The sequence below is a fragment of the Ambystoma mexicanum genome, chromosome 8 (genome assembly GCF_040938575.1).
Source record: "Ambystoma mexicanum isolate Mex_15411 chromosome 8, UKY_AmexF1_1, whole genome shotgun sequence".
NCBI lineage: Eukaryota > Metazoa > Chordata > Amphibia > Caudata > Ambystomatidae > Ambystoma > Ambystoma mexicanum.
The window spans coordinates 1,503,907,124-1,503,934,826 of record NC_090929.1 but is presented as its reverse complement, the minus strand read 5'-3'; the positions used below and the strand labels follow the sequence as shown (position 1 = coordinate 1,503,934,826).

Genomic DNA, 27,703 nt, shown 5'->3' with positions numbered 1-27,703 from the left:
TGCAGTAAACGACAGACAGCAGTCCTCTGAAGTCAAGAGGCCTGCTCCCCTTATCCAGTGAAGAAACTGGTTACAGCACCCTGCCCCGAGGCAGATGGAGAGCACAGCGTTCACTTACCTAAGGTGAGAGCGTTAACCTTTGGGGTTCTACAGGAGAAGAGAAAGGGAAGAAGAGAGAGGCATTCAATAACCCAGTTCCTTAATCCCATATTTTCTATCTGCAGACATCTTACCCTTCGAGTCAGACATACAGTGCACAGAGGTCCAGCCCAAAGAGCCAGCCGTGTGTTACACATCACCTTTGAAGATACGGTATACGCCCAGTCAAGACCGGCGCCTCTACGGGAATCAGGTGAGCGTTACATCCCCATGCAATTACAGTGGGGTCCCCCTGCACCCTTTTCCGCTAAATGGCAACGCTGCCACAGACCCCCCCCCTCCCCATCCTACCTTTGATGCTCCAGCACACTCTTCCGGCTTCCCTGCAGGCGGCGCCCCTAGAGACATGTGCACGGAAGGCGACCTGTGTGTAGGTCATTAGGTGGAGGGCCTAGTGACAACACTCAAAGCCCACCAGCATGCATGCGGCAAACATGGCAATGTCCTTTTCCTCTGCATGTTTGCACAGCTTTGCGAGTGCCATTTTTCCACCAATATTTGAGGGGCACAAAATGTTCCCTGCGTAATGCAGCACTTCCAGTATACAGTTTACTGCCCCACTGTTGTCTCTTTTTTCTAGCTGCCCTTCTAATATGCCTTGTTGCTTCTTGCCTATGCTGAAATGCTCTTGTTCAAGATTGGTGCTCCTCACTTTAAATCCTGAACTTAAGCATCTGGTACCAAAGGATTTGGCTTTAGCCCATCTTTGTCTCATTAATGTATTTATTTATTGAGCATTTGTTTGGCGCCTATACAGCAAAAGTGTTTCCAGGCGCCTTGCCGGGGGCGGGGGAAGGGAACATAGGAGAAAACAACAATAACAGTCCTGCTAGGCCTTATGACATTCAGATTGTGCATGTGCAGTGACAAGAGGGGACAGGTCGGGGAGGAAGGGATGGGACAAGAGAAGGGGGAAGAGGTTAAGTGCAAGAGGGAGGGGGCCCTGGGGCTGGGCAAGTGCTAAGGGGAGCCCAGAAAGGTAAGTGCCCAGGGAACAAGCGGTAACAGTCAATAGTGTGAGGAAGGGGGTGGACCAGACTCAGTTGCTAGTCAGGGAAAGGGTGCCAGAGGGCAAGTGCTGTTTATATGGGGTGCTGGGGTAAACTGCTCAAGGAGGGTCTGGCCCCATTAAGACTTATAAGGGAGCAGGCAACCAGTTGCAGCGGCAGGGGGACATTAGCAAGGGAAGGGGAGAGGGAAGGAGGAGGAGAAAGGAAAGTCTTGAGAAGCTTCCAGAACTTGGGGAAATACGGCTCAAGTCAGACAGTCAGGGAGGTCTTTCCAGATGGAGGCTCCTGTCAAAGAAAGTTCTACCAAACCCCCCCCGCCCCCCACCCCTCACTCTCTGCTTGGAGAAACACCTGCTCTGCAGAGAGTTGGAGCTAGAGGGCCAAAGGACTCTAGTAGGGGGGTATTTGGGGACAAAGTTGGATGTAGCAAGGTCCCAGGCCCCAGAAAGCCTTGTGGATGATGCATAGAGTCTTGAATTTGATCCTTGCAGCCATCGGGAACAAGTGGAGAGATTTTAGGGCTGGACAGATGCAGTCCCTGGGCTTGAGGCCATGGATACAGGTCTTACAGTCCTATTCTGGATAAGTTGAAGGGGGCGAGGGAGGAAAGTGGCAGATTGAGGAAGAGGCTGTTGCAATAGTCCAGCCTAGAGAGGCCGAGAGCTCTGGAGACGCTGAGGTGAGTTGAGGTGAGGAAAGGAAGAATACCTCTGAGGAGGTGAAGCTGGAAGGGAGCCTTCTTGGCAAGGTCAGCGATATGATGTAAGAAGGAGAGAGGAGTCAAAAATGACCCCGCAGGTTTTTTTGTCTCACGCAAGGGTGAGGGGAACCCTAAAGAGTGCGACCAGAGAGTGTTAGGGAAGGAGGGGGCAGGAATCCAAATGAGGAGGCTATCAGTCTTACTGGTGTTAAGGCAGAGATTGTTAGCAGCACACCATGCCTGAATAGCAGCCAGACAATCGGGAATGAGAGAGGAAGGAGAGGAGGTAGAGTAGGGAAGCTTAAAGGAGAGCTGTGTGTCATTGGCATAAGACTGCAAATGAGGAGAGCAGGTGGAGAGCAAGTGGGAAAGAGGGGCAAGGTAGATGTTGAAAAGCCACAGCGAGAGGATAGAGCCCTCAGGGGCGCTGCAAATAGCGAGTGAGGTGGAGGAGAGAAAAGGGCCAGGTTGAACTTGGGAGGGCCGATCAGAAAGGAAGTCAACCAGTACAGTGCCTGGTCTGTGATGCCCAGGGTATCACAGAGCCGATTTATGAGGCTGGAGTGGTTAACCAGGGTGAAGGCAGAGGATCGATGAAGGAGGGTGAGAACAGAGGGATAGTTGGAGTCTAGGTTTGAGAGCAAGTCATCACAGGGGTTGAAGAGATCAGTTTTAGTGCCCCTGGCTGCTCTGAAGCCAGACTGGTGGTTGTGGAGACGGCCAACAGATTGTTTGATGGATTAGTTGGGAGATGACAAACTTCTCCAAGAGTTTGCCCAAGAAGGGGGTAGTGGAGAAGGGTCCGCAGATGGCTTTTTTAGGTGTTGTGCACAAGGGAGTGCTTGATGGGTAGTGGGAAGGAGACAGTGGCAAAGGAGTGGTTTCAAAACTCAGACAAGGAGGGAGTGAGGGAGGTAATGTTTTCCTTGATAGTTCTAGAGGAGAAGGGAAGGAAAATATTGATCTTTTACTAACTGCAATGAATCCATCTACGAGGGTGATACACAAGAACAAGTAGGTATTTTTCCAGAGGTCTATTGAAAGACAGATAAAACCCTTGGAATGTCCAGTTAATTATGCCTGGTCTTTTTGTCCAACATGCAGCTTTCATAAGTGAAAAGTGATTCTTGCAGAACTTATTTGGCAACCAAAAGTGTCTATAGGAACAGACCAGTAGAATATTTTTCACATCTGACAAGTGTGACAAACGTTTAGGCCTCCTCCACCTTTTCCTAGTGTCAAACAGAATATGGTCCAATGGAAGTCAAAGACGTTCAGTCTCATTGAATTCACAAACTAATTTTAAATATGTCCTTCTGTAACCTGAAAATACCATCTTAAAACAACAGGAGTTTGCCTCCTTTTGCCTTTGCAAGAATAGCGAGTTTCAAGCATCATGTAGTGTGAACTATATTTGATTGTGACTTGGTGGTGTTAGATACACATCCTATGTTCCTCACATAAATTAAAATTGGTTTCTGATATTCTCCCTCGCCAGCATGCTTCATTGGTTGATAAGACGGTCAGCACCTTTGACAGGAAGCCCGCCCTGAAACACAGCCTTTAAAGGATACTTTCAATGGTATTGTACCAAAACAATCGAAGCCAATTTTTTAGAATCCCATAACAAGTTGTTTTTACATATTTCATCAACATGTAGATTGGGGGTTGTGTAAGGAGATTCATTAATGTGGGGTGGTGTGTAGGGTGGGGCTCTGGGGGGTCTCCCTCTGCATTAAATTGCAGCAAAGTGAGTTTCAAAGAATTTTTTTTTCATGTTATGGGATTTGAAAAAAAAAAGAATTAGATGTTATAACGTTTCAATTCAGTTATAGAAAGCACTTTGTGTCCTACAGCAGCCATGACATAGGCAAAGCAGTCTCCAACCCCTACATAACCACATCCATTGCATGGAAAATCCTTTCCATGATGTAGTTGTACCCATTTCACCAAAGCTAATGTAGTGACAATGGCTTCTTCCAGCACATTTATCAATTTGGGATATCTGTGCAGCAGTTACTGTTACACAATTTTACAGGAACGAGAATGCATCTCTAAATAACAATTGTTAAGAACTGGAAGTTCTTCAACGTGTATTTGCCAAGATGCTGTTATATGTTCCGAAAATGCTACGGATTCCTCGTGCGACACGGAGTCACAACAAAGGAGTAAAATAATGTAACCTTTGCAGAGACTTCATTACTCCATGATTCTTTCTCAATCACGATTCCCTCCTGTCATTGGGCCTACACCTGTAAATTCCTTACAGAAAGGGAACTGTGAAGAGGGGGTGAACATGCAGTGGAATAGTGAGTGTGCAATGATGTCACAGGCTATGGCTTATTGCATGGAGCGATGCAGGGGACTTGGCCACACCACTCCAAGAATGATGTAGAGTGTGAGGGCTGCATGTTGGGGGATCAGTGGGTGTCCTCCACACCACAGGGAAGCGTTGGCAGGGGACCGTCACATTTGTCCAAAAGCCCTTTTAAGTGGGACCTTTAAGATTATGCAGGCGAATCCCTTCTTGCAGGGCCCTGGCTATGCGAACCCGCGGCAGTACATCTAAGAGCCTTGAGAGATCACAGCTTTTGCAAAATAGTTCCAAAAATGCTTACCAGATATACTGTTGGTGGCTGAATGTATGCAGAAAAGAGTGGAGTACTCTTTGCTCCAGCGAAAATGCCAAAAACAAGATGACAAACTACATTGGCTGGCAGTCAATTTTACACGCTTAATACACTTAACCACGCTTCCCAGGTGGCAAAAAGAATTTCATCATGGCCCAGGGGTAGGGGTTAGAGAACTAAACAAATGTTGGGAGATGAAGGTTAGTTGTGGGTGGTTGGAGAAGCATACTAGAGAGTGGTCAAGAGGCAGAGGTTTAGGAGAAGGAGGAGGTGCAGATATAACTGAAGGAGCAGGATGAGGGGAGCATTTCAAGTTTGGCGGTGAAGACCAAGATTGAGCAGAGATAACAGAAGATATTAAGGAAGAGAGGGGAGAGCAGGAAAAGGTGGCAGAGGTTAAAAGGAAGAGGAAACAGATCAAACATCAGGAGAGTGGAGGGGCGAGAAGTGGGCAGGAGGCAAATACGTAAGATGGGGGAGTGGAGATAAAACAGGAAACCAAGTATGATGACAATCTGAAGCCCCTTGGAGGTCTAGGGACATAAAGAGCATAGGATGAGACAATTCAAGTCCATTAGTTGTCTAGGAGGAGAAGCGTGCATGTGGTGGAATGTCGATGAGGTTAAACAGCTAGCTCATGGGAGAGCACTGAGGTCCAGTGTTCGATCCCAAAGCAGAGGTGAGCAATGAGCATGTGAGGAGGGAAATGAGATGGACTGGATATCAGCAGGATCAGGACCCAGAGACAGGGTGGTGTGAACTTTGCTGCAACACAGCCTGGGACTTCAACCAGATACTAAAAACTCATGGACAGAGACACCCAAGCTGCATGTCCCCTGGCAACAGAAACCAGTGATAGACATTGCATGGCAGACCAACATTGCACATAAGACTGACTGACGCCGGCATTCATCCAGAGAGACTTTTGAGGAACATTCTGAAGCAAGAAGAGTTTTGTTTGCTATTTTGACCCCTTGGTTGAGTTGCCCATTTTTGTATACAGTCTTGAAAAAACATGTTCGAACCTAGCCTGCGAGTAACGTCCTTTGCAGAGTCCTCTTGACATTATGACAGAAAGCACATATACGTTTGCATGGATGCATAGTGGTGAGCTGCGCTGTATTGGCTAAAGCAGACTTGGGGACCATTTACTGCCCTCACAACTGAGTGCCAGGGCTCAGACACATTTTGAATTGCTAACAGAGCCACCACAGAGGCAACCTACCAGACTAAACAATTTGAACTTCTAACGTGGGTAAGATACTAAATAATTGTGCGCTATTGACCACACTTATCAATAGATTAGATTCCAGCAGCGGTAGTCTTAATGTCTAGGAACCACCCACTAGGGTTCTCAAAATTAGTAAATGTAACTGAAAATGTCATCAGACTAAACCGCGCTCAGCTCCAACTTCAATTCACAAAACTTGCACAATAATAATATTGCATTCAAATATGAACAGTGGCTTGTAGTGGTGAGTATTCAGATCTTGTTTATTCTGAATAGCCGACACGTGTTTCGACCTTCCAGGTCGTTCTCAAGGCTGTATAAGTTAAATTATATATGATTCAAGAAATTAAAAAATGCATGACACAAAAAATGTTTAAACATTTGTGTAAGCCAGGCAAACAAGCCCACAAACCAATCATGTTGCATAATGTGAAAACAAAAAGAAGAAAAGTCAATAACAAAAAACCATAACACAGGATGTTGTCATCAGGGAGGTAGAAAATTCACAAATCCAGTAAAATAATGAATAAAATATGATCAGTTATGGTATAATACATAAATGTCCAGATGATATCTATCAAAACTTTATCATTTCAATTTTCAATCCAGTGAATTGAAGAATATTGATTAGTGCTATAGTAGGAGTGTACCCTTATTCAGTGAGCGAACAGAGTGAGCAAACCATTGTCCACATGCATTGATATAATGTCACCATGTGTGATGGTATACTAGATCCCATAGAATAACTATTCATAAATCCCAGTTCCGGTCCAGCTATGAAGAATCTATATGTAGATGGGTATTAGTCCATGAAATGCGCGGATAATCTAGTAGTCCATTGTGACTTTCAAAGGTTCAAAGATTCTGAAAGTAAAATGTGAATTGTCAGGATACTGACACTCATATTGTTTGTTAAAACGTAATTTAAGTTGTTTTGAATAACTCCGAAATTTGGCCATTCAAGTCATGTGCTGTAGTGATTATCCAATCAAATTTTATACTTGAAATAAAATAAAAGTGACTATTATTATAATTATCATAATTATATTCTACATTACATTAGCTCTTTTCATCACCATCATGTTAAGTCTATATTGCCTTAAATTTGAATTTTGGGATTCAATTAAGTAGTTGATCAAAACCTACATGGCTTACTCAATGAAAAGGTTCAAATCCTAGAATGATAGAAAATCGTGGGATAAATCCCCTGCAGAGATGCCATCCACGCATCTCCGCATTCGCCCTGTAAATAAAAAACATGGGCGATTGCGGTATGACGTGACGCGTCGAACGTGCGCGTGACGTCAGTGTAAACAAATAGTCATTTAGACGTCATAATCCCTCCGAACATATTAGATACTCTTATATAAAAGGTAGCGAGTGAGTGGTTCGTAACTTAGATGACTCTTGAAGTTAAATGGTAAGTATTAATAAAGTGTAACTGATTAGACAAAAATTGACTTTACAACCTCAAATTAAACTTTTTCGAAATATGAGGAAAATAAATTATCATGACACAAATGAAATTGTGCGCATGAATAAAGAATTATTGTATTTTTGGAAAAAAGGGAGCATTTTTGGACTGAATAAAAAGGTAGCACATGAATTGATGGTTAAAATGAATGTGGAAATATGAAATGCAAAATGGCTAAAGGACGTATTACAAATTATAATATTTAAATTGAATGGAATGGGTAATAATCTCAAAACAAAATAAAACACCATAACTATAATTTGATGTTGCTTAATAGTAACCATGCAATGCATACAATGAGTAGCTCTTCTTATAAGTGATTAGAACATTTGTTCATAAAAACACATACATCTCATGGTCCGAGTTGAGACCGCATTCTGTAGCTCTACATAGACAAATTAGTTTGGACTCCATTTTCCGAAGCTGGAGTTGTAAATTCCCCCCTCTTGGTCCCCTCTTGGCTCTCATTAGACCCACAAATCGTAAATCATCCAGTTTGTCCATCTGATGATCTTTCTGCCAACGTATGGCTAGAGGTAATTTGCAATCTGTATTTCTCAAACTCTGTAGATGCTTTCTGAAACGTACCCGCAGCTGCCTGATTGTGCTACCAATGTAATATTTGCCACATACACATATAATAGCATAGACTGTATAACAGGTTTTACAGTTAATAAAATCAGATATGTCTATTTCATAACCCAAACCATCACAAAATGTATAATATTTGTCCAACGCATATCTGCATTGATTGCAATTACCGCATCTGTGGAAGCCATGGCCTTTTGGTAGCCAGATATTGTCTTGTGTTGGGTCAAAGAAAGATGGACATAATTTTTGTTTAATGTTGGATGCTTTGGTAAACGTGAGTTTGGGCTGTTCCGTTAGATAGGGTGCTAAATCTTTGTCTAGCTTCAAAATGTGCCACCGTTTGGCTGCCAATGTGTATAAGAGACTGCTGTCTTTAGAGAATCGAGTGATGATAGCAATTGATTGAGACTTAGCCTTATCTTTGCTACCATCTACAAGTAAATCCAGTTGTTTGGTATGAGCATGTTTTTTGAATGATTTATCAACAACATTTCGGCAATAACCTCTAGCATGAAATCGTTGTGTTAGAAGTTTATATTTACTTAACTAGTAAGTGTCTAAACTGCAATTTCTCCTGGCTCTATAGAATTCCCCTCCCGGGATATTATTGATGGTGCTTCGTTGGTGACTACTGCTCGCATGCAAGATCGAATTTACCTCTGTAGGTTTGCGGTATGTTTTAGTATGAATGGAATTATTTTGAATGAAGATGTGTAAATCCAAAAAGTCTATCTGTGAAGCACTCACATGTCCCGATAGAGTAATACCAAAAAGTTAGTATTAATGTATTCTACAAATTGGTTAAAGTGTGTTAGGGAACCCTTCCAGATGATGATGATATCATCAATAAACATTTTCCATTTGATGATGTTATGTGAGAAGGTATTGTGTGGATAAACATGCATTTCTTCAAATTGGGCCACAAAAAGATTTGCCAAAGACGGTGCAAATTTGGCACCCATGGCAACTCCTTTTTCTTGTGCAAAGTATTGGTTATTAAAGATACAAACATTGTTCTGCAGAGTGAAGACCAAAAATTCCTTGAGCATTTGCACATGGTTCCAACATGAAGCAGAGCAATTACAAAATGTAAATTCTAAAGCTTTTATTACTAGATCATGTTGTATGCTACTATATAGTGCCGAGACATCTAAAGTAGCAAATAGAAAATCTGGCTGCCATTCTACAGATTGGAGAAATTGCAGTACATGAGTGCTATCTCTTATGTACGATTGAATTTTAAGAACCTCTGGTTTCAATGCTTCGTCCAAATATTTAGAAAGACCTTCCATGGCCCAACCTATACCACTCATGATAGGTCTCACTTCGGGTAGCTGTTGGTATGTCTTGTGTATTTTTGGTAAAAAATACATTATGGGCATTGTAGGGTTAGAAATCATAAGAAACTGTTTTTCGTCACCTGTCAGTAAACCGGCATTATACCACTTGGATAGGAGATCCTGTAATTGCAACACTATCCTCTTCGTAGGATTGGATTTCAATAGTTTGTAGCTATGAGAATTGTTCAAATGTGCTAGGCCCATTGCTAAATAGTCAGTGCCGTTCAGGACAACAACATTCCCCCCCCCCTTATCTGCTTCCTTTATAGTGATAGTGTGATCTTGCATCAAAGTACTAAGAGCTCTTTGTTGTTCTTGACTTAAATTGTACCTGGGTCTAGCATTTTTATGCCTGGGTTTATCCATTAGAGTATGTATGTCTTTAATCATAGCTTTATGAAAAATATCAATCACATTCTCCGATAGAATTTGAGGCGTAAATTTGGAAGGAGGTTTTAATTCTTTAATCAGAAGTTGTCTTAAATTCACCCCTAAATCTGAGCATACAGTGTCCAAATTAGTGCCTCCCTCCTGATTCAGTGAAGCTAATGTCTCAATGGTCTTTAGATCTGAGAGAGTCGGGGTACTCAAGGGCAATGGAACGGTCTTGGCAGTAAACGAACGTACCTCTGTTGCAAAGAATTTTTTTAAATTTCAGTTTGCGTGCAAATTTAAACAAATCAATTTGAAAATCAACAAAATGGGTTCTGTTATCTGGCGCAAATGAAAGTCCCTTGTTGAGTACTGAGAGTTCAGTTTTGTATAGACTGCGGTCAGATAAATTGACAACTAAATTTAAATCTGTTGCTAAGCTAGTTTCTTCCTCATGCTCGATCTGGCCAAAATTCCTGGACGACCTATGTCTTCGTCGGAACTGCCACTTCCGCTTGTGTTCCCCCCCCCCGCCGACCCCTTGTGTGGCAATGGTTGTTGATGTAGATGCACCTGCTGGTGTTTTGAATCTTACTTGTTTGACACTTTGGGATCTTTGATCTCCCTTCTTGTGTCTGCGAATCTCCTCTAAAAAAACTCAATCCACGTCCCACATCTGTTTCTGTCCTGTCCTCACTGTCATTAGTGCCTTCAATTAAATCTTCCTCCGAATCTGGATCTGAGCTAGCTGGGGTTGTATGTGCTGAGCTAGGTTTGGATCTAGGACCTAAGATGTCATATTTGGGTTGAAACGTGTAAATCCGATCTGATCTATAATCTTTATCGTCACAAACAAATTTACGAAATTTTCGCATTTTAATTTCGGCCTGATATTCTCTAAGGATCTCGTTTATTTTCTCAAAGTTTTTTTGTTTCATTGTTTCTGCATTAGGCATATTCTTAATCTCTTCTTTGATAACACTGATCTGTTTATGACTCTGTGTTCCCTAGTTGCATGAGTTATAAGTAATTCTAACATTGTTTTGGAGCTAGTACTTAAATTATGTTCCCATTTTTCCGCTAGATCAGCGTCTTCCTCTTTTTCAAAATTCGGGAAAATTAATCCCTGAGAAAATTACCCCCCTTCTTTGATGTTTCCCATTAAAGTAAATAGAATTTATTATTCTGTAACATATGAACCAATTATCAGATTAATATACAAAACATTTCCTTTTAGTGATTTAAAGATACTACAATTGATTCAGGGTAAGCCAGACCCGTATCTTCTATTTGTAAATATCTTTTGGATTGTAAATACTCGTGAAACAATATATTTCATTCAATTATAGCTCTTCTATGGGATCTAGTATACCATCACACATGGTGACATTATCTCAATGCATGTGGACAATGGTTTGCTCACTCTGTTCTCTCACTGAATATGGGAACACTCCTACTATAGCACTAATCAATATTCTTCAATTCACTGGATTGAAAATTGAAATGATAAGGTTTTGATAGATATCATCTGGACATTTATGTATTATACCATAACTGATCATATTTTATTCATTATTTTACTGGATTTGCGAATTTTCTACCTCCCTGATTGTGTGGCATGGTTTTTTGTTATTGACTTTTCTTCTTTTTGTTTTCACATTATGCAACATGATTGGTTTGTCGGCTTGTTTGCCCGGCTTACACAAATGTTTAAATATTTTTTGTGTCATGCATTTTTTTATTGTTTTAATCATATATAATTCCTAGAATCATGTTTGATATTGCATCCACAGGATTTCCCCATTTAGGTTCTACTCAAAAAACTCAACTGAGATCAAATGTTTGGTTTACAGTGGAAAACTGAAAAAAACAATTGTCATGCCTATTAGCTATATTTATTGTTTGTTTTTCCATTTTCTGCAATCGTTACCAGGAGAGGCCTGGAGTAGTAATAAAAGAAGCCTGGCATTGGCGCTCGCCCTACTTGCTTAACAAACACGGCTATTTTGGATTTACTTGCATGCCTACGAGTTTTTTTTCCATTTCCTTTCTTCAGACCCCATACTTTCACTGCATCAAAAACTCACATGTACCTTTACCAGTCACGCTCTGTCAGCATCGCTCCAACCATTCCCCAACCCCTCATTCCTCTACTGTACAACCTTTCCTCAAATATGCAGTGAAGCTGATTCATAGGCTTTCTAAAATTAAAAGATTGTAAGCCAATTAGTTAAGTCAGTGCCAAATCCTAGGATTTTTTATCCTGGTGTGAAAAATATTTCTGTTTAAAATAACTGTACATACTCTGTGAATCTGCAGGCTGACCCTGCCATATTTACAGCAACAAAAGAAACATTTTTGTAAACACTGCAGAAACATATTTTAGGGTAAAATAGAAAACACATTGATGAACACAGACTCTGTTTTTAAAGCACTGGAAAAAGTACACCAGAATAAAAAAATGAAAAATAAACATCTCAAACAGTAAACGCTATGCATCACTTAGAGTGGCAGTAAAGAGCACTGAACACCGAGGCCAGGGGTGCTACAGTTTGACAATGTAAGGCCTATGCCTATGGTCCCTCCGGCAGGGGGACTAAAGGAGTAGAGCATCTGGGCCTACAACATAAAATCGGACTTCATTTTATCAACCACAAGTAGAGACTTACATCTATGCACCCACCAAGCTAGGCATACTGCAATGACACTTTTAAAAAGGAAACATCCACATTTAAAGTCAAAACCACTTCTGGAAACAAGGTTCAGGTCCAACACAGCCCCACTATACACAATGTGTATCAGCAGTATAAAGGCTTCAACAAGCAAACTTGCATCAACAGTAAAGGAAACTGTTGCATTCAATACATGTTCTTGTTTTACATTTTAATATTCAGATTGACCTTTGGTGGGAAATCATAGGCCACTTCCAATGCCACTAAGGAGGAATTGCATGATAACCTTGATGATCAGGCTTGATGAGGAGCGTGCAACATTGGCACCGTTATCAATAAACAGAGGGGCAAGAACATCAACCTGTACAGATGTAGACCGCACACAGGCTTGGGGCACATATTTGAAAATTAAAATTTTTTAAAAAGGTACCTGGCAACGCTGTCAATGCAGTCACCCCATAATATGAAAAAGCACCCGCTTCAAACTTCATTCCTTCCTTCCCAGCCTCCACCTCCACTTTCCCCTGCAGAAGAAAACAAAGTAGTCTCAGCTATCTGAGAGGCCTGTGATAAAGTAGACATTTACATTATGAAGGCACAGTTGTATGTTGTTAATTACTGGCATCTTGTAAATTATGACAAATTAACCTACACCAAATAAACTACAGTGCTGAACATAAATGTGCAATACCGATTTGGTTCTAGCTACAATATCTGTTTCTTTTCTTTATTACACCATGTTAACTGGCCTTCACTCTGTTTTTTAAAAATACAATTGAAAGATTTCTATTTTTGTTTAACCAATACCTTTCTAAAGTTAAGAAAGCTTTACTTAAAAGCTTTTAAAAGGTACCAATTGAATACATTCGTCTAGCAACGATTCTGCTAGACAATCCATTCACTATAAAAAATTGTGTAGATGTGACTTGAGGAACTGGCTTTCCTTTAGACGCATTCTTTCTGACATTACAATTTTAGAATACATAACTACTCCCAGAGGTATTGCCTAATCTCTTTACCTACATGCTGCCTCTGTCGATTACCTTGAATAAAAATACAAGCTTAAAAGACTTAAGCACATGTTATAAAAAATAACTTCTTGGCATTTATTCTTGACTCCTGTGTTCAGAGTCTGTTCTTAGATACTGATGTCAAAATATCTTTAAGTATCTTATAATGCATTTTCTATTCTTAGTCCTTTTTAATCAACCTGACTCCATAATCTTTTGTTTTCATACGCCCGGGATGTAGTGGCATTGATGTACACATTTTGCTGCAAGACAAAGAGACTTCTATGGTCCTTTCAATAATTCTAGGAAACTAATAAAGTTGCAGAAATCAATGCATTATGTCCTTGTTGTGCCTATGGATAGAAAATAATATCTCCCAAAGTTCCTTCATGTAAGTGGTGTGTGATGGTTGGGGACTCTGGTTCTGCGGTCACTGGATACCAGCAATTGAGATGGATTTGCCAGATTATAAGTGTCGGATGGATAAAATACTATATTTTGCGTCTTTTCAGGAACTTCAAATATTTTGCTGCATGCTTACAAATGACAAATTTCGTGCTTTTCTGTTACAAGCACAAATATATCTGGATCGGGAGCTAACTGTATGGTACTTAAGGATGTAGTAGAATATGTTCTGTAAATCCCTTTGGCATGGGCTTCTATGTGTCCCAAGAGGTGCACCTTACAATATTTAAAATGAAAAGGGACAAGATGTTTAGACAAGAAGCCAACTAGTGAATATTGCTAAATGATGAGCTATTAAATTTCTATGGTCCATTCTAAATAAAAAAGGGTCTCCTTCAAAAGTTGCTCCCAAAAGATATACATGATAGAAGAAAATCTGTTATTTTTCCATCTGATGCAGGAAAACATAGCTGGTCCCTATAGTCCATGGTCCTAAATCAGGAATACGCATTAAAAGGGGACGTTTGCAGAAAACAAGTCATACATATAATTACAGAGTTACATGCATTAAACTGTGCAGGACAGTATATAGAGATTAGTGATGAAATAAAAATCCAGTGCATAAAAAGAGAAAGCACCAATGATGAGTGGAAACATGCTGTTTAAACCCAACACCAGCATGATCATATCAAAGAATAGCAGAAGTTTCCTAATTTTGCAGTGGTGCACACACATTTTGGATAGAAAAGTTTATTACTAACTGTGAGGAGCCAGGGGGGCGGAGGGAGGGTGGCCAAGGAGCCATGAGACAAGTCGCGTCTCTGAATGTCTCCTGCTGATCCTGTATCATCCCGAAGCACACAAGCGTATGGACCAAAGCATTTGAGACAGGAATAGTTCCACAGATGTATGAACATGGTGGGAGTCAAATGGTCGTGATTCTGGGAAGATCCGAGCTGGAGGCTCATAAAGACGACTGAACAGATCTGCGGTGGAACTCCGAGGTGTAATAGCCAAAATGGGGCCTGCTTCATAACAAAAGAAGACCGAAGCTGGACGACAAAGCGATGGTGACAAAGGGACGTAACAGCCGCCTGGTAATGCTGATTATAACCGGAGGCCAGGGGCACATGAACCGGCGAGTATCCGATTCCCTGGAGTGCTGAAAATGTGTGCGGCACACCGCATAGGATGCATCCCTGCTGCGAGATGTGGAGGTCAGGACACTAAGCCCTTCTCCCGACAGAGCGAACACGGAGCAGAATACCCGCTGGCAGATGGGAAAAGTGGCTGATTGATAAAGGCCGGGCGGTAATAAAGCGAGAAGTAAACAGAAATGAGGAACTCGCACACCACAAGTAAGGAATAGCAACCACGTGAGGCAGAGAGAGGAAAGAACTCACAACCACTTAGCAGGAGCCTACATAATTGGTCTGTCCCCATCACGATCAGGAAGGATTGCACAGAACTCTGGAAACAAATAAGACACCACAACCAGTGTGGCGCAGGGTACAAGGGTGCGCCGTATGTGAATGGACAGGTGTTAAGCGTGAGAACTACATGGGGGGGTACCAGTGAGTTGGACAACACCCCGAAACGGAGGCCAAGAGAATGCAGTGAAGGCGAATCAGCGACCCAGGCACTAGGAGCAGCAACTAAGTAATAAGTTACAGTGGTGGAAGCGCGAGAGCAGAACAAGACTGGAAGGGGATCTCACAGCCACAGTCAGGCACAGGTCACACTGAGCGGATAAGGCGCAGAGACAGGGTCAAGACAACAGAGCAAATAGAAAACAACATAGCAGTGCTGGCCGACACAGAGCTACAGTCAGGAAGGGGGGCTCCCCTAGAAGTGGAAATGGCATCTAAAGTGGCCAAAACGAAAGGAAAACACCCAACAATGGAGGACTTTGCCAAATCTACTTAAGCTACGGAAGTTGTAAAACCCAAGAAGCAGGACATGCAGGGACGAGAGACCCCGACACGAAACGACCGACAGATCTTGGATGCCATAGCAGAGTTGAAGACATCATGGGAACGCAATATAGACACAGCAATTGCAGAATTAAGGACCTTGCTGGAACAAAAAATCAATTCTCTCAGTGTAGATGTCAACCTTCTACGGCAAGATTTTAGATCACTGGCGGAGCGCACAGGGACGCTGCAAAAAGATGCGCTGGAAAAAGATGTGAAGGCCAACACAGGCACCTGCACTGCGAACGCCAAGGAGATAACCATACTGCAACAACGAGTGTGCAACTTGGGAAATAGGGCGGAGGAGGCTGAAGAGCGGGCACGAATGAATAATATTCGCATTGTAGGGCTCCCGGAAGGAGAAGAAGGCTCGGACCAGGCAGATTATGTCAAGAACATGCTGCCATATGAGATAGACGGAGGGGCACTCCGCCAGGGATTCACTGTGGAAAGGGCACACAGGACAAGGCCAGGAGACCGCCGCCTGGAGGCCCTCCCCGTCAGCTCATCGCCCAGATATTGAATTATAAAGACAGGGAGAAGATACTGGAGCACTTCCGCAAAGGGGGGACCATAAGCAGAGGATCCACGACCATCACGGCGTACCAGGACTGCACATTTTTGGTGCAGAGACAGCGACTGAGTTATGTGTCCATTAAAAGGCGGCTATGCAAGGCCGGATATAAATACATGCTGCTGTACCCGGCAAAATTGAAAGTGATGCAGAATAACAGGGCACATTTCTTCGAATCCCCGGAAGAAGCAACGGCATAGTTGGATGTGCAGGATTGCCCGGAAGGAGCAGATACCAGACGGAAAGCAGACCGGATAAGTGAACCTGGGTCTCTCTGAGACGTACTTTGCACTAAGCAAGGGTGGTGTTATTTATATATAGCTATGATACGGACCTTTGGACTAGAATATAAAACGTAATATGGGACGTTTAAGTGTTATGTGCACGGAAGAGCTTAAGATGTATGATTATGTAGTAAACTGTGCGACTAATGCGGGAGACATGGAGGGCACACGTTATCAACTCCAAGTAGTTAGTTTAGTCGGGATAATAGTAGAACGGTATCTCCCTGCTGAGCTACGAGTATCGGCAGAGGCCGAGAAAGGGACTAGATGCGGGGTAGCCTGAGATGCAAGGAAGGAGCTGGGCAACAGTTAGGGATGGGTAGGGTGGAGGGCGGAGGGAAAGTTGGGGTGTTTAAAGGGGCTAAGGGGTGGGAGTTTGGGGAGTTAAAAGGGAGCACGCCTACAAACACAAGCCACGAAGTAAGAGCAGGGGGGTGGGGGCAGAGATGGGAGGGGTAGGAAAAAGATAGAATGGGAGACCTGAAGATAGCGACCTGGAATGTGAGGGGTCTAAATAGCTACATTAAACGGAACAAGGTCATGATGTACCCGAGGACACAGAAAATAGATATTGCACTGCTACAAGAAACTCATCTGATCAAGGCGAAGCAGGGGGTGATAACAGAAAAATGGAAAGGGACAACCCTGGGGGCGACATACTCGGCGTATGCCAGAGGAGTCATAACATGGATAGCACCACACGTCCCGTTTAAGCTATTGCAGTCTACCATAGATAAAGATGGCAAAATGTTGTTGATAAAAAGGATGGTGGAAAATAAAGAGGTGAGCATCATCAACGTTTATGCCCCTAACCAAGACACTACAGGCTATTTTAGGAACTTATATACTAAGATAAGCTCATATATGGACGGGGCAGTCATATGGGGAGGGGACTTCAACTGCACCTTGGACCCGAGGCTAGATAGGTCAGATGAGACGGTCGGAAGTCATGCCCCAGCAGCGAAGACCCTGGGTGCCTTGTTACAGGATTTTTTAATTGGTAGATGTGTGGAGAACGCACCACACACAGGATAGGGAATACTCACACTATTCTGCCGCACAAAACTTGTATACCAGATCAGATTATATATTTATCGGACAGGAGTTAACAAAAGAAGTGACACAAGCAGAATATAAGGCTATGGTCCACTCAGACCACGCACCACTAATAGTAACATGGCAGAACCTACCCCCAGGGCGAGAATCCTGACATGGGGACTCAGGGCCGCGGCATTGAAAGATAACAGCGTTCAGAGAAGACCAGAGGAATGGGATAAAGGAGTATTTTGAACATAATGCCAGCAGTGTAGAATCGGCTGGGACACTGTGGGAGGCATTTAAGGTAGTGGTGAGGGGAGAGGCGATATTGAAATCGAAAGGGCTGCAAGGGGGCATAATACGGGACTTACACAACGCAGAGAGGAAGTGTGAAAAAAATGCTGCGCGTGCGCACAGGGTCCCCTGAGGAGGCCGAGACCATATATCAACTACAACAAGATTGCAGGAACCACTGGTAGAGGTTATGTAACCTAAATTATAAAAAGTATGTGGAGAGGCAACATGCGGAAGGAGACAGACACGGCCGATTACTAGCCTGGTTTTATAAAAGTGAGACCCCCCAGACAAACAATTAGAGCAATGCAAGGGGTGGATGGGCAGACACGGGATACCCAGGAAGGAGTGAACAAATGTTTTTTTGAATAGTATAAGAAACTATACACAGATATAACAGAGGGCGATGGAATAGATGTTCAAGGAGCATTAACAGAGATTACTCTCCCTAAGCTTGAGGCGGCAGGAAAGACACAGAACCTAGAGGTCCCAATAACGTTGGAAGAGCAAGAACAGGTGATCAAGTTACTGCCTACTAATAAGGCCACAGGGGCAGATGGACACCCAAGTGAGTTTTACAAAGCTTATAGGACGGAATTACTTCCCCCGCTGCTGGCAATGTTAAATGAAGCGTTTAACACAAGCACATTGCCCGAGTCCCTACGAGAAGCAATCATCATTCCGCTCCTTAAACCCAACAAACCGGACACGGAATGTGGGTCCTATAGACCGCTCTCGATGCTCAACCAAAATAGTGAAATACTCACAGCAGTGATGGCGAATAGGTTGAGACCAGTCAAACAAATGTATACACACTGACCAAACGAGGTGCGTCCCATGCAGAAGCATATCTGACAACTTGAGAAGACTCCATCACATTATAGAACAGACACAGGGAAGTTCCCAGGAGGCGGCAATAATCTCACTAGATGCGGTGAAAGCCTTTGACTCGATCAAGTGGCCTTGGCTGTTCTAAAGGAATATGGTATTGGGCCCGCATATTTAAAGTGGGTCCAATTACTATACAACAAACCTCTAGCTCAAGTCAGAACGGAAGCAACCGTATCAGAACAGTGGCAGTTGAGCAGAGGTGGCAGACAGGGATGTCCGTGGTCCCCGATACTCATTATTTTGGCACTAGAACCCCTAGCGGCTTACTTGAGGCAGCAATATGGAGAAGTGGGTATCAGCACTAGGGGTGGGCAACATTTGATATCGATGTACGCTGATGACATGTTGCTGTACCTGAGGTACCCCAAGGAGAACCTACAGTATATTTTGGAGGTTATGGAACGATACGCGATGCTGTCCGGCATAACAGTGAACCCAAAAAAGTCAAGCATATTTCCCCTGGGTATGTGTTACTACTGATTTCTGCAATTGTATTCACTCTCCCCTCTTGCTTCACCACTCTTTTTGAATGCTTACTCTCTGTTCTCTCCACCTTTCCCTTCTCCCTTTTCCTATCTCCTCCCCTTACTTTCTTCTATGCACTTACTCTATCAGAATTGTCCCTGGACCAAATAAATATGATAGCAACCTCGTCCGTTTCCTCCACCCTCCCATTACTGTTTTTTTCCTCCACACGCCCCTCCAGCACTATCTGAAATGTCGTCAGGCCTAGTATCATAGTCGCTTGTTTTGTTCCTCCCCTCCCTTTCTGCACCCTTCTCCCTCACCTTTTGTTTTTCTCCGGCTCTACCAGAAATGTTGTCAGGCCTAGTACGGTACTCGCCTGTCTGTTTCCATTTCCTTCCCACTCTCTCCCTCCCTTCCTTATCTATGTGTTAGCTCTTTCACTATCTGAAATGTCGTCAGGCCGAGTACGATTGTTAATTTCACATCCTTACTGTTCATGGCCTGTAAGAATGTCATTGTATTTTCCCTTGTTGCCTCCCTTGCCTTGAAGCGCTTTGAAACACATTGTGTATAGGTGCTATATAAATAAACTATCATATCATATCTGGGTAGATATGTAGGAATGCAACAATCTAAGCTTGGGAATAGATGTATGCCAACACTGACGTTGAACACAAGCAGAATACCGAAAGTGCAGTGTCTAAAACTGAAAATAGCATGACATTTTGGGCCAAACTATCCTTGACAATGATGGGCAGAGTGGCACTGTTAAAGATGGTAGTACTCCCCAGGTTATTACACTACTTTGCGAAAATACCATATATGATACCCAAACCACTCTTCGCTAAGGTACAGAGCATATGGAGGGGTTTTATATGGCACAACTCGAGGAACAGGATAGTGTTATGGAAATTACAGAACCCGTATGAACAAGGGGGCATCAGATTGCCCAATTTTGAGGTATATTACCTGGCAGGCCAACTCCAATATGTGGCAAAGTGGCTATCAGAGGATCCCACACCTGAATCTAAACTGATGGGGGCCAAAAGCACCCCTTATTTCTTGAATGAATGGACCTGGTTGCCAAAATTGCAACAGGTGAGAGGAAGCAGATTACTGGACCTCTGGGGGAAGATGTGGCGAAGATCCTGCCAGTTAATGGAGAACTCGTAACTGTGCTCCCCACAGATACCACTGGTGGCACTGGAAGGTGTGGATGTGCAAATGAGGAGGACTATCGGGGGGGGGGGGGGGAGTGGAAACCAACAGGCATAGTGACCACTGGAGATGGGTGGCAGGATTAGAAGGTGAAAGAGTTTGATGCCTTGGTGGAAGACACTGGATTATATCAAGGGCAATGCATCACATATGCTAGGTTGGTGAAGAGGATAAAAGATACATGGTCCGATGCAGTGTTGGCTCGACAGCCTGATGCTGTCATAGAAACATTTTATGACGTATTAAATGGGGGCAACAAGGTGTCCCGGATATACGAGCTGTTGATGTCTAAAGTGGGGGAAGAAGTAATCCAGACGAGACTAGACCGGGAGGAGATGGTGGGGGAACCCATGGGTGATGGGTTATGGGTCAGGGTGCAGGGATACCACAAGAAAGTATCAAGGAATGTGAGGTTGCAGCAGGTGCAGTTATACGTCACCCACAGAGCATACATGACCCCTAAAACGATAGCCAAGTTTAAAAATGCTGGCACAAAGACATGTCCAAAATGTGGGGAGGTAAACACAGGAATGGTACATATGTTCTGGGCATACCCCAAAAATGCAACATGGAACTGTACATGAGAATTGCCATGCATATTCGTTGCTACACTGTATGGTGCACATGTTGAAAATCAATACAAACTGTTTAAAAAAAATCAAAAACTGTGAGGAGTCAGGAATAAGACGCAAACGCAGAGAAGACATGTTTGTGGCTACACATTTTTATTAAAACAAATGGGGATTGTAAAATGCCTTGCTAGCCCTAATCTATGAGGATTTTCGCTACCTCAACCAAAACTAATAACCAGGTTACTCACCGTAGTGACCACCTTATTCCTAGTCCATAGTCCCCTTTCCTCCATACGTATGGGACATCTCTCCTTCCTGTGGGACGGGACTGGAGCACTTTGTAAAAAGCATCCAAAATGTTTGCAAAAATGTGTCCTTCCTCTCTTTCTTGCGCGAGGCCCGGCACGCAGCCGTTAACCCGCCCACCTCGGCTCCGCCCCGCATATCGCCCATCAGTCCTTTTCTATCACCAGGTCTAAGACCTATTAGCAATAACAGAGGAACCTTATTAGAGGGGACGGCGGGCGGGCGTATGGAGGAAAGGGGACTATGGACTAGGAGTAAGGTGGTCACTTCAGTGAGTAACCTGGTTATACTCCTACGTCCCATCCCCTTTCCTCCACACTTATGGGAGATTCCCAAGCACTCCTAACAGGAACTATGGATGGATGGAAATACCCCTTACTGAAAAAGGTTCTTCAGCACATCCTGACCAAACTGAGCGTCAACTCTTGAGTTCATGTTTAGACAATAGTGCTTACAAAAAGCAGATGGGTAGGCCCAAGTAGCTGCCCTAGCAATGGTCTCCCAGGAGACATATTTCTGAAAAACAACCGCGGCTGCCTTGCCCCGCACCAGGTGTGCATGAATGCCTTTAGGAGGCTTCAGCCCTTGGACGGTGAAAGACTCCGTAATGCAGGCGGCGATCCACCGAGAAATAGTCGCCTTAGATGCCTGCTTAACTTGTGGGTTACCAAAGGTCACAAACAGTTGAGAAGAAGTCCTAAGCTCGGAAGTTCTGTCCAGATAGAACTTAAGAGCCCTTCTGACATTGAGACAATGCAGAACCCTTTCTGCCCCTGAGGCAGGGTTCGGAAAAAAGACCGGCAGGGAGATCGACTGATTCAGATGGAACTCAGATACCACCTTCGGCAGGAAAGCAGGATGTGTCCGTAGGACCACCTTATCCTTGTGAAAGACTAAGAAGGGATGCTCCACCGACAAGGCCTGAAGCTCACTTACCCGCCTTGCTGACGCAACGGCCACCAAAAAGGACACTTTCCAGGATAGGTACTTGAGGTCCACCGTGGCCATCGGTTCGAAAAGTTTATGGCACAACGCCGTCAGGACGACATCCAGATCCCACAACGGGTGCGGACTACGAATTGGAGGATAGAGGCGTGTCAAGCCTGCAAAATGCCTCTTAACCACTGGGTTACACAGAGAGTAAGAGCATTGGTCCGTAGAAAGGTAAGCGGAAACCGCCGAAAGGTAAGTTCTGCATGACAGAACGTGGACACCCGACTCTGCTAAGAAGAAAACAAAGGACAGTACAGTGTCAATTGTAGCCCCTCTTGGGTCCAACCGCTTGCTTAAACACTAATGAAAGAACCTGAGCCATTCGCTTCTGTACTGGGACCTAGTCGAGGGTTTCCTGGCTGCCTGGATAATGCGCATGTTATCCGCAGACAAGTTAAGATGTTCTAAAGACTTGAACTCAGGCACCATGCCGCCAAGCTGAGCAATTGTGGGGAGGGGTGACACAGCTGCTGCTCCCCTTGGTGAAGAAGATCGGGGGTCACTGATAACCTGATCGGTGGATACACCGACAGGTGTTGAAGTTCTGAGAACCAAAACCTGGCAGGCCACCACGGGGCTATGAGCAGGAGAGAACAGTTTGCCGAGCTCTTCAATTTGCAAATTGCTATGTGAACCAGAGGAAAAGGCGGGAAAGCGTAAGCCCTCATGTGTCATGGAATCTCGAGAGCATCCCCCAGAGAGGAGGCTCCCAGCCCCCCCTCTGGAGGCATACTGATGAAGCTTCTTGTTTGCCGCCGTAGCAAAGAGTTCCACTTCCGGTGTACCCCAACGCAGCAAAAAAACCATGGGAGGACCTCCGCCTTCAATTCCCACTTGCAGCTGACCATTGTCCACCGGCTGAGGGCATCCACTGTGACATTCAGCTGGCCCAGGATGTGCACTGCAAGCAACCAAACACCATGAAGCACAGCCCACTCCCAAATCTGGATGGACAGGTCCAAGAGAGGGGGAGACTTGGTTCCCCCTTGCTTGTTTATGTAATACATCAACACCACATTGTCCGTGCGTATTTGGACCACCTTGTTGGCAATGATCGCTCTGAACGCCCTGAGCGCTAGGAAGATAGCCAGAAGCTCCAGATGATTTATGTGGAGGAGCTTGGCCTGAGGCGACCAAAGATCTGAGACCTGAAGAAGATCCAACGTTGCACCCCACCCGAGCAAGGAGGAGTCCGTCGTGACAGTCACCGTGGGGTCTGATTCCTGAAACCCCGCACCCACCGACAGGTTGCTGAGAGATGACCACCACTCCAGGTCCACTCTCATGGAAGCCGGAATCATTATCAACTTGAAGTCCAGATCCACAGCCTGACGCCAAGAACTCAGAAGAGCCATCTGAGTTCGCCTCATCTTGAGACGAGCAAGAGGAATAGCCAAAACGCACAAGGCCATGAGACCCAGAAGCCTCTGGAACCACCAGCCCGATATGCTCTCCGACTGCGCAAACATCTGACGTGTGGCTAACAGATCCGCCATTCTGTCCCCGGTCAGGTACAATCTGAAGTCGATCGCGTTCCAGAGAAAACCCAGGAAAATCAAGACCTGCAAGACCGTCATGGAAGATTTCCGCCAGTTCACCGACAGCCCAAGATGGAACAGGAGCTGAAGGAGAGACTGAAGATTGCACGCGGCTTTCAACGGGCAAGGACTGCGTAAGAGCCAGTCTAAATACGGATACACATGGATACCCTGCAGATGAAGATAGGCCGCAATCACCGAAATCATCTTCGTGAAGACAAGCGGCGCTGAGCTGAGGCCAAAAGGAAGCACTCGAAACTGGAAGTGCTCCTCTCCCAAAGAGAAATGAAGATATCTCCTGTGTAGATTCCAAATCAGAATATGCATGTACGCATCCTGAAAATCCACCACGCTGAGCCAATCGCCCCTCTGCAAGGAAGACCGTATCTGGCTGGGCGTGATCATCTTGAATTTCTCTTGGGTTAGGAAAAGATTGAACTGGGAAAGGTCTAGGATGGTGTGCAGGCCAGCATGGTTGGGTTTGGGCACCATAAACAGCCGGGAGTAGAAGCCCTCCCCTCATTCCCAAGGGGAACGGGTTCCACCGCTGAGGTCCAGAAGTTTCTGCACCTCGGCATTCAGGGAGGGCGATCCCGACAGCTGGAAAGGAGGGTTGTAGGGTGGGGTAGAGGGTAGGGGTAAGCGGAAGACCGCCAGAGCGACTGACAAGACCCATCTGTCTTTGGTGATGGTCTGCCACGCCTCCCAATGAGAAGCAATGCGTCCTTCCACCGGGGTCTCGTGCGAGCGCGGAGAACCCTCATTTTGGAGGTTTTTCAGTGGTGTTGCCACCTGAACCTCAGGAGGAGGCTCGGGAGTGGGAGAAAAACCGAGTCCGTTGTTGTCTCCGGCGGTTATTCCCCGAAGGGGTATCCACTCTACGAGATTTCCGGTCAAGGAAGCCCCTGAAACCTGAGGAGGGCCGACTGTGCGACAGGGGTCTCTCGGTTTTAAACAGGGTTTTAACCAGGACTGACAAGGATTTAGCTCTCTGCATGCTATCCTTCGTCTTGGTCAGCTCTACATCCGTTGTAGAATGAAACGGCTCCTTACCGTCAAACAGAAGGTCCAACACCTTGTCCTGCACCTCCTTCGAAAACTTGGTGGCATATAGCCACGCCTGTAGTGAGGTATCAACCCCCAGCATAAGGCCCCGGTACGAGGTGTCTACGTTGTGAGCCGCAGCCTCCAGGAGATCCTGGGCCAAGACCCTGGCGTCGGATAAGCCCGCCTTAAAATCCTCCGGCTTTTCGACCGGAATGAACTCCTCAAACTCGGACAGACCTTTACACATCTGCATATTAGCCCCCGCTAACACTAGTTCGGCATTGGTCTGCCGGAGCTGCAAGGCCGATTTAGCGAAAATCTTCCTCCCTAGGGAGTCAAGAAGCTTGTCCTCCTTTCCCAGAGCCTGAGTAGCCGCCGTGGAAGAGGATGCTGCAGGCCTGGACTGTAAGGTAGCCGCAGCCACTACCGTGGAGGAGGGGGCGGACAAGACAACAAAGCCACCTCTTCCAAAGAATGCAGCCTGTATCGCGCGTCAATTTTCTTATTGATGAAAAGTCCAGATTGTGGCTTTTCCCAAACCCTACGGACCTCGGCCAGAACGTCCTTCTGCAAGAACAGGCCGGTACGCTCCAAAGGAGACAGGGTGAATGCCCCAGAAAGCACGCCCTCCTGCGAGCGTGTGCCTCGGGTACTGGAACATCCAAGAAGCTCATGTACAGTCCATGTCATGGAAAGCTCTGATAGAGCGGGGTAGATCCTCGTTGTCCTGATCACCCTGCGCGTCATCCAATAGGTCGGGATCCTGCTGAACCATGTCGGGCGCTGCCTTGTCCATGGGGGACAACGGGGGCAAAGGTGGAAGAGTCGGGAAGGCACCGTAGGCAAGGGAGGCGCCGGCGGGATCACCGGAGGAACAGGTGGAGCCGGAGGCGCGGGAGGACATATCTCCCTAAAAAGCCCTTTGAAATATTCCCTCATGGGGTCGGTACGCATGAGCGTCTGATATTTGCCGAAAAAAGCATCCTTCCGGGGACTGTTTTGGAGCTAAGGGAGGAGGCATCTCATGAGGAGGATAATTCCAGGGACGCAATGGGGAGGGTTGCTACACAGGTCCATCCCCGAAGTGTCCACAAAAATCAAAGGTGCCGACCCCGCAGGCAACAAAACATTGTGCGGAAGGGGCATTCGAGCGTTCCAGTCATAAACTGGCCGAAAAGGATGTGCACAAGGAATTTTATGTTCACCCACAGAACCAAGCCCTATACCTGAGGCTGATGGCGTAGTTGTAGGGAAAGCGCTAAAAATGGCCGCCGTGGTCATGGCGGGAACGGCCGCCATTTTGCCATCACCTGAGGGGAACTGCGGCACGTGAGGATGTGAGGCAGGGGTCCCCGTCGATGGATCAGGGGTCTTAACTTTAGCCTTTACGAAAGGAACCTCGGCAGAGCCGGTACTATGAGGCCTGGAATGTTTCTGCGACATACCAATAGCCAAATTAGCCTTCTCAGTAAGGACATTGGCGCTGCCGGTAAAGGAAGAACTTTTTCCTTCTTTGCCCCCTCAACAGTTCTGGCGTCGCCACAAGAGCCAGAACGGTGAGAAACAACTTTCACCGGTAAGGCCTTGACAGGCCTCTCAGAAATGTTGGTAACCTTAGCCTATGTACGAGGGACCTCAGACCCAGGTCCAGTAACAGCCTTACAAGCGCGGGCCTCGAACATCCGTTCGGTAACACCAAGCCCAACCAAGGCCTCGGGGCGCACCCCGGTTTTATTTTTGAGGGAAGCCGATAAAGAGGCCTCAGAGCTAGCTCCGGTACCCCACGACTCAGTAGAACTAGGTCTGCAAGCCGCCCCCACAGGAGGGGCCTCAGAGCGTACTCCGGTATCCACAGGCCCCTTACGGAGACCCTCGGAAAGAAGAATTTTTAGGCACAGAAGGCACCTCAGGGCAATCCCCGGTGACAGAGCGACTAACACTCCTCCCGGTTCGGGAAGAGCCCAGAAAGGTATCTCCCGGCCGGGGTGCTCTAAAAAGTAAAAGAACTTACCAGGCGTTTCTTCTTTTCATCGATAAAAGCTTGAAAATGCAGGGGAGGAGCACGTCGAAACACCTCCTCCCAGCGTTCCAACCGACATTGAAGTGCCTGGACCGAAAGAGAATCCCAGTAAAAACAGGAGTCCCAACGGTGGTCCGGACCCAAACACTCGAGGCAAAGAGGATGGGGGTCCGCCCTTGCGAAGCGTCGGTGACACGATGAACAATCTGGAAAGTCTAGTTTGAACGACAGACTAGTACACGATCGCTAGCAAGAGCCAGAAAGGAAAAAAGGGAAGAAAATCTTCCACGGATGCAAGTGCGACCAGTCCCGAACTAGCAGAGAAAAGGACTGATGGGCGATACGCAGGGCGGAGCCGAGGTGGGCGGGGTTACGGCTGCGTGCCGGGCCCCACGCAAGAATGAGAGGAAGGACACATTTTTGCAACATTTTTGGATGCTTTTTACAAAGTGCTCCGGTCCCGTCCCACAGGACGGAGAGATGTCCCAGAAGTATGGAGGAAAGGGGATGGGACGTAGGAGTATGGGTATGTCCTGTGTCAAGATGTCCAAACAAAAGTATGTCCTGTGTCTGTAATCCTACTCTGGCCCTCACACTTTAAAATAACTCCAAGGTTTAAAGAGTATTGTCACTTGATTTCTCAAAGTGCTCAGATGATCAATTTCAAATCCAAGAAAAAAGGTTTGCAAATGGACAATTTTCCCCTTTCCAGAGAATTGCTTCCTTCCTCCAGACACCTTCCACCAAAGCAAACAAGTTCAAAAAGAAAAATCACGTTTCCAAGAGGATTACTCTCTCCCATTGGTATATTCACTTCTTTCGGGGAAATCGCTCGCTTATCCAAGCTTTCTCTACATTTCAAAATCTTTCTTCCGAAGGACTCTTGTTTGTCA

The 27,703-nt window shown here is 45.3% G+C and overlaps 1 protein-coding gene across 1 annotated transcript in view; it reads right to left on the bottom strand.

Annotated features, from left to right (window-relative positions):
- Positions 1–27,703, bottom strand: part of CNNM2 (cyclin and CBS domain divalent metal cation transport mediator 2) — a 2,211,754-nt gene that overhangs the window by 812,156 nt on the left and 1,371,895 nt on the right. The window contains exon 5 of the mRNA XM_069611693.1: positions 12,610–12,703. Within this exon, the coding sequence (XP_069467794.1) occupies positions 12,610–12,703 (94 nt within the window). The remainder of the gene's footprint in view (positions 1–12,609; positions 12,704–27,703) is intronic.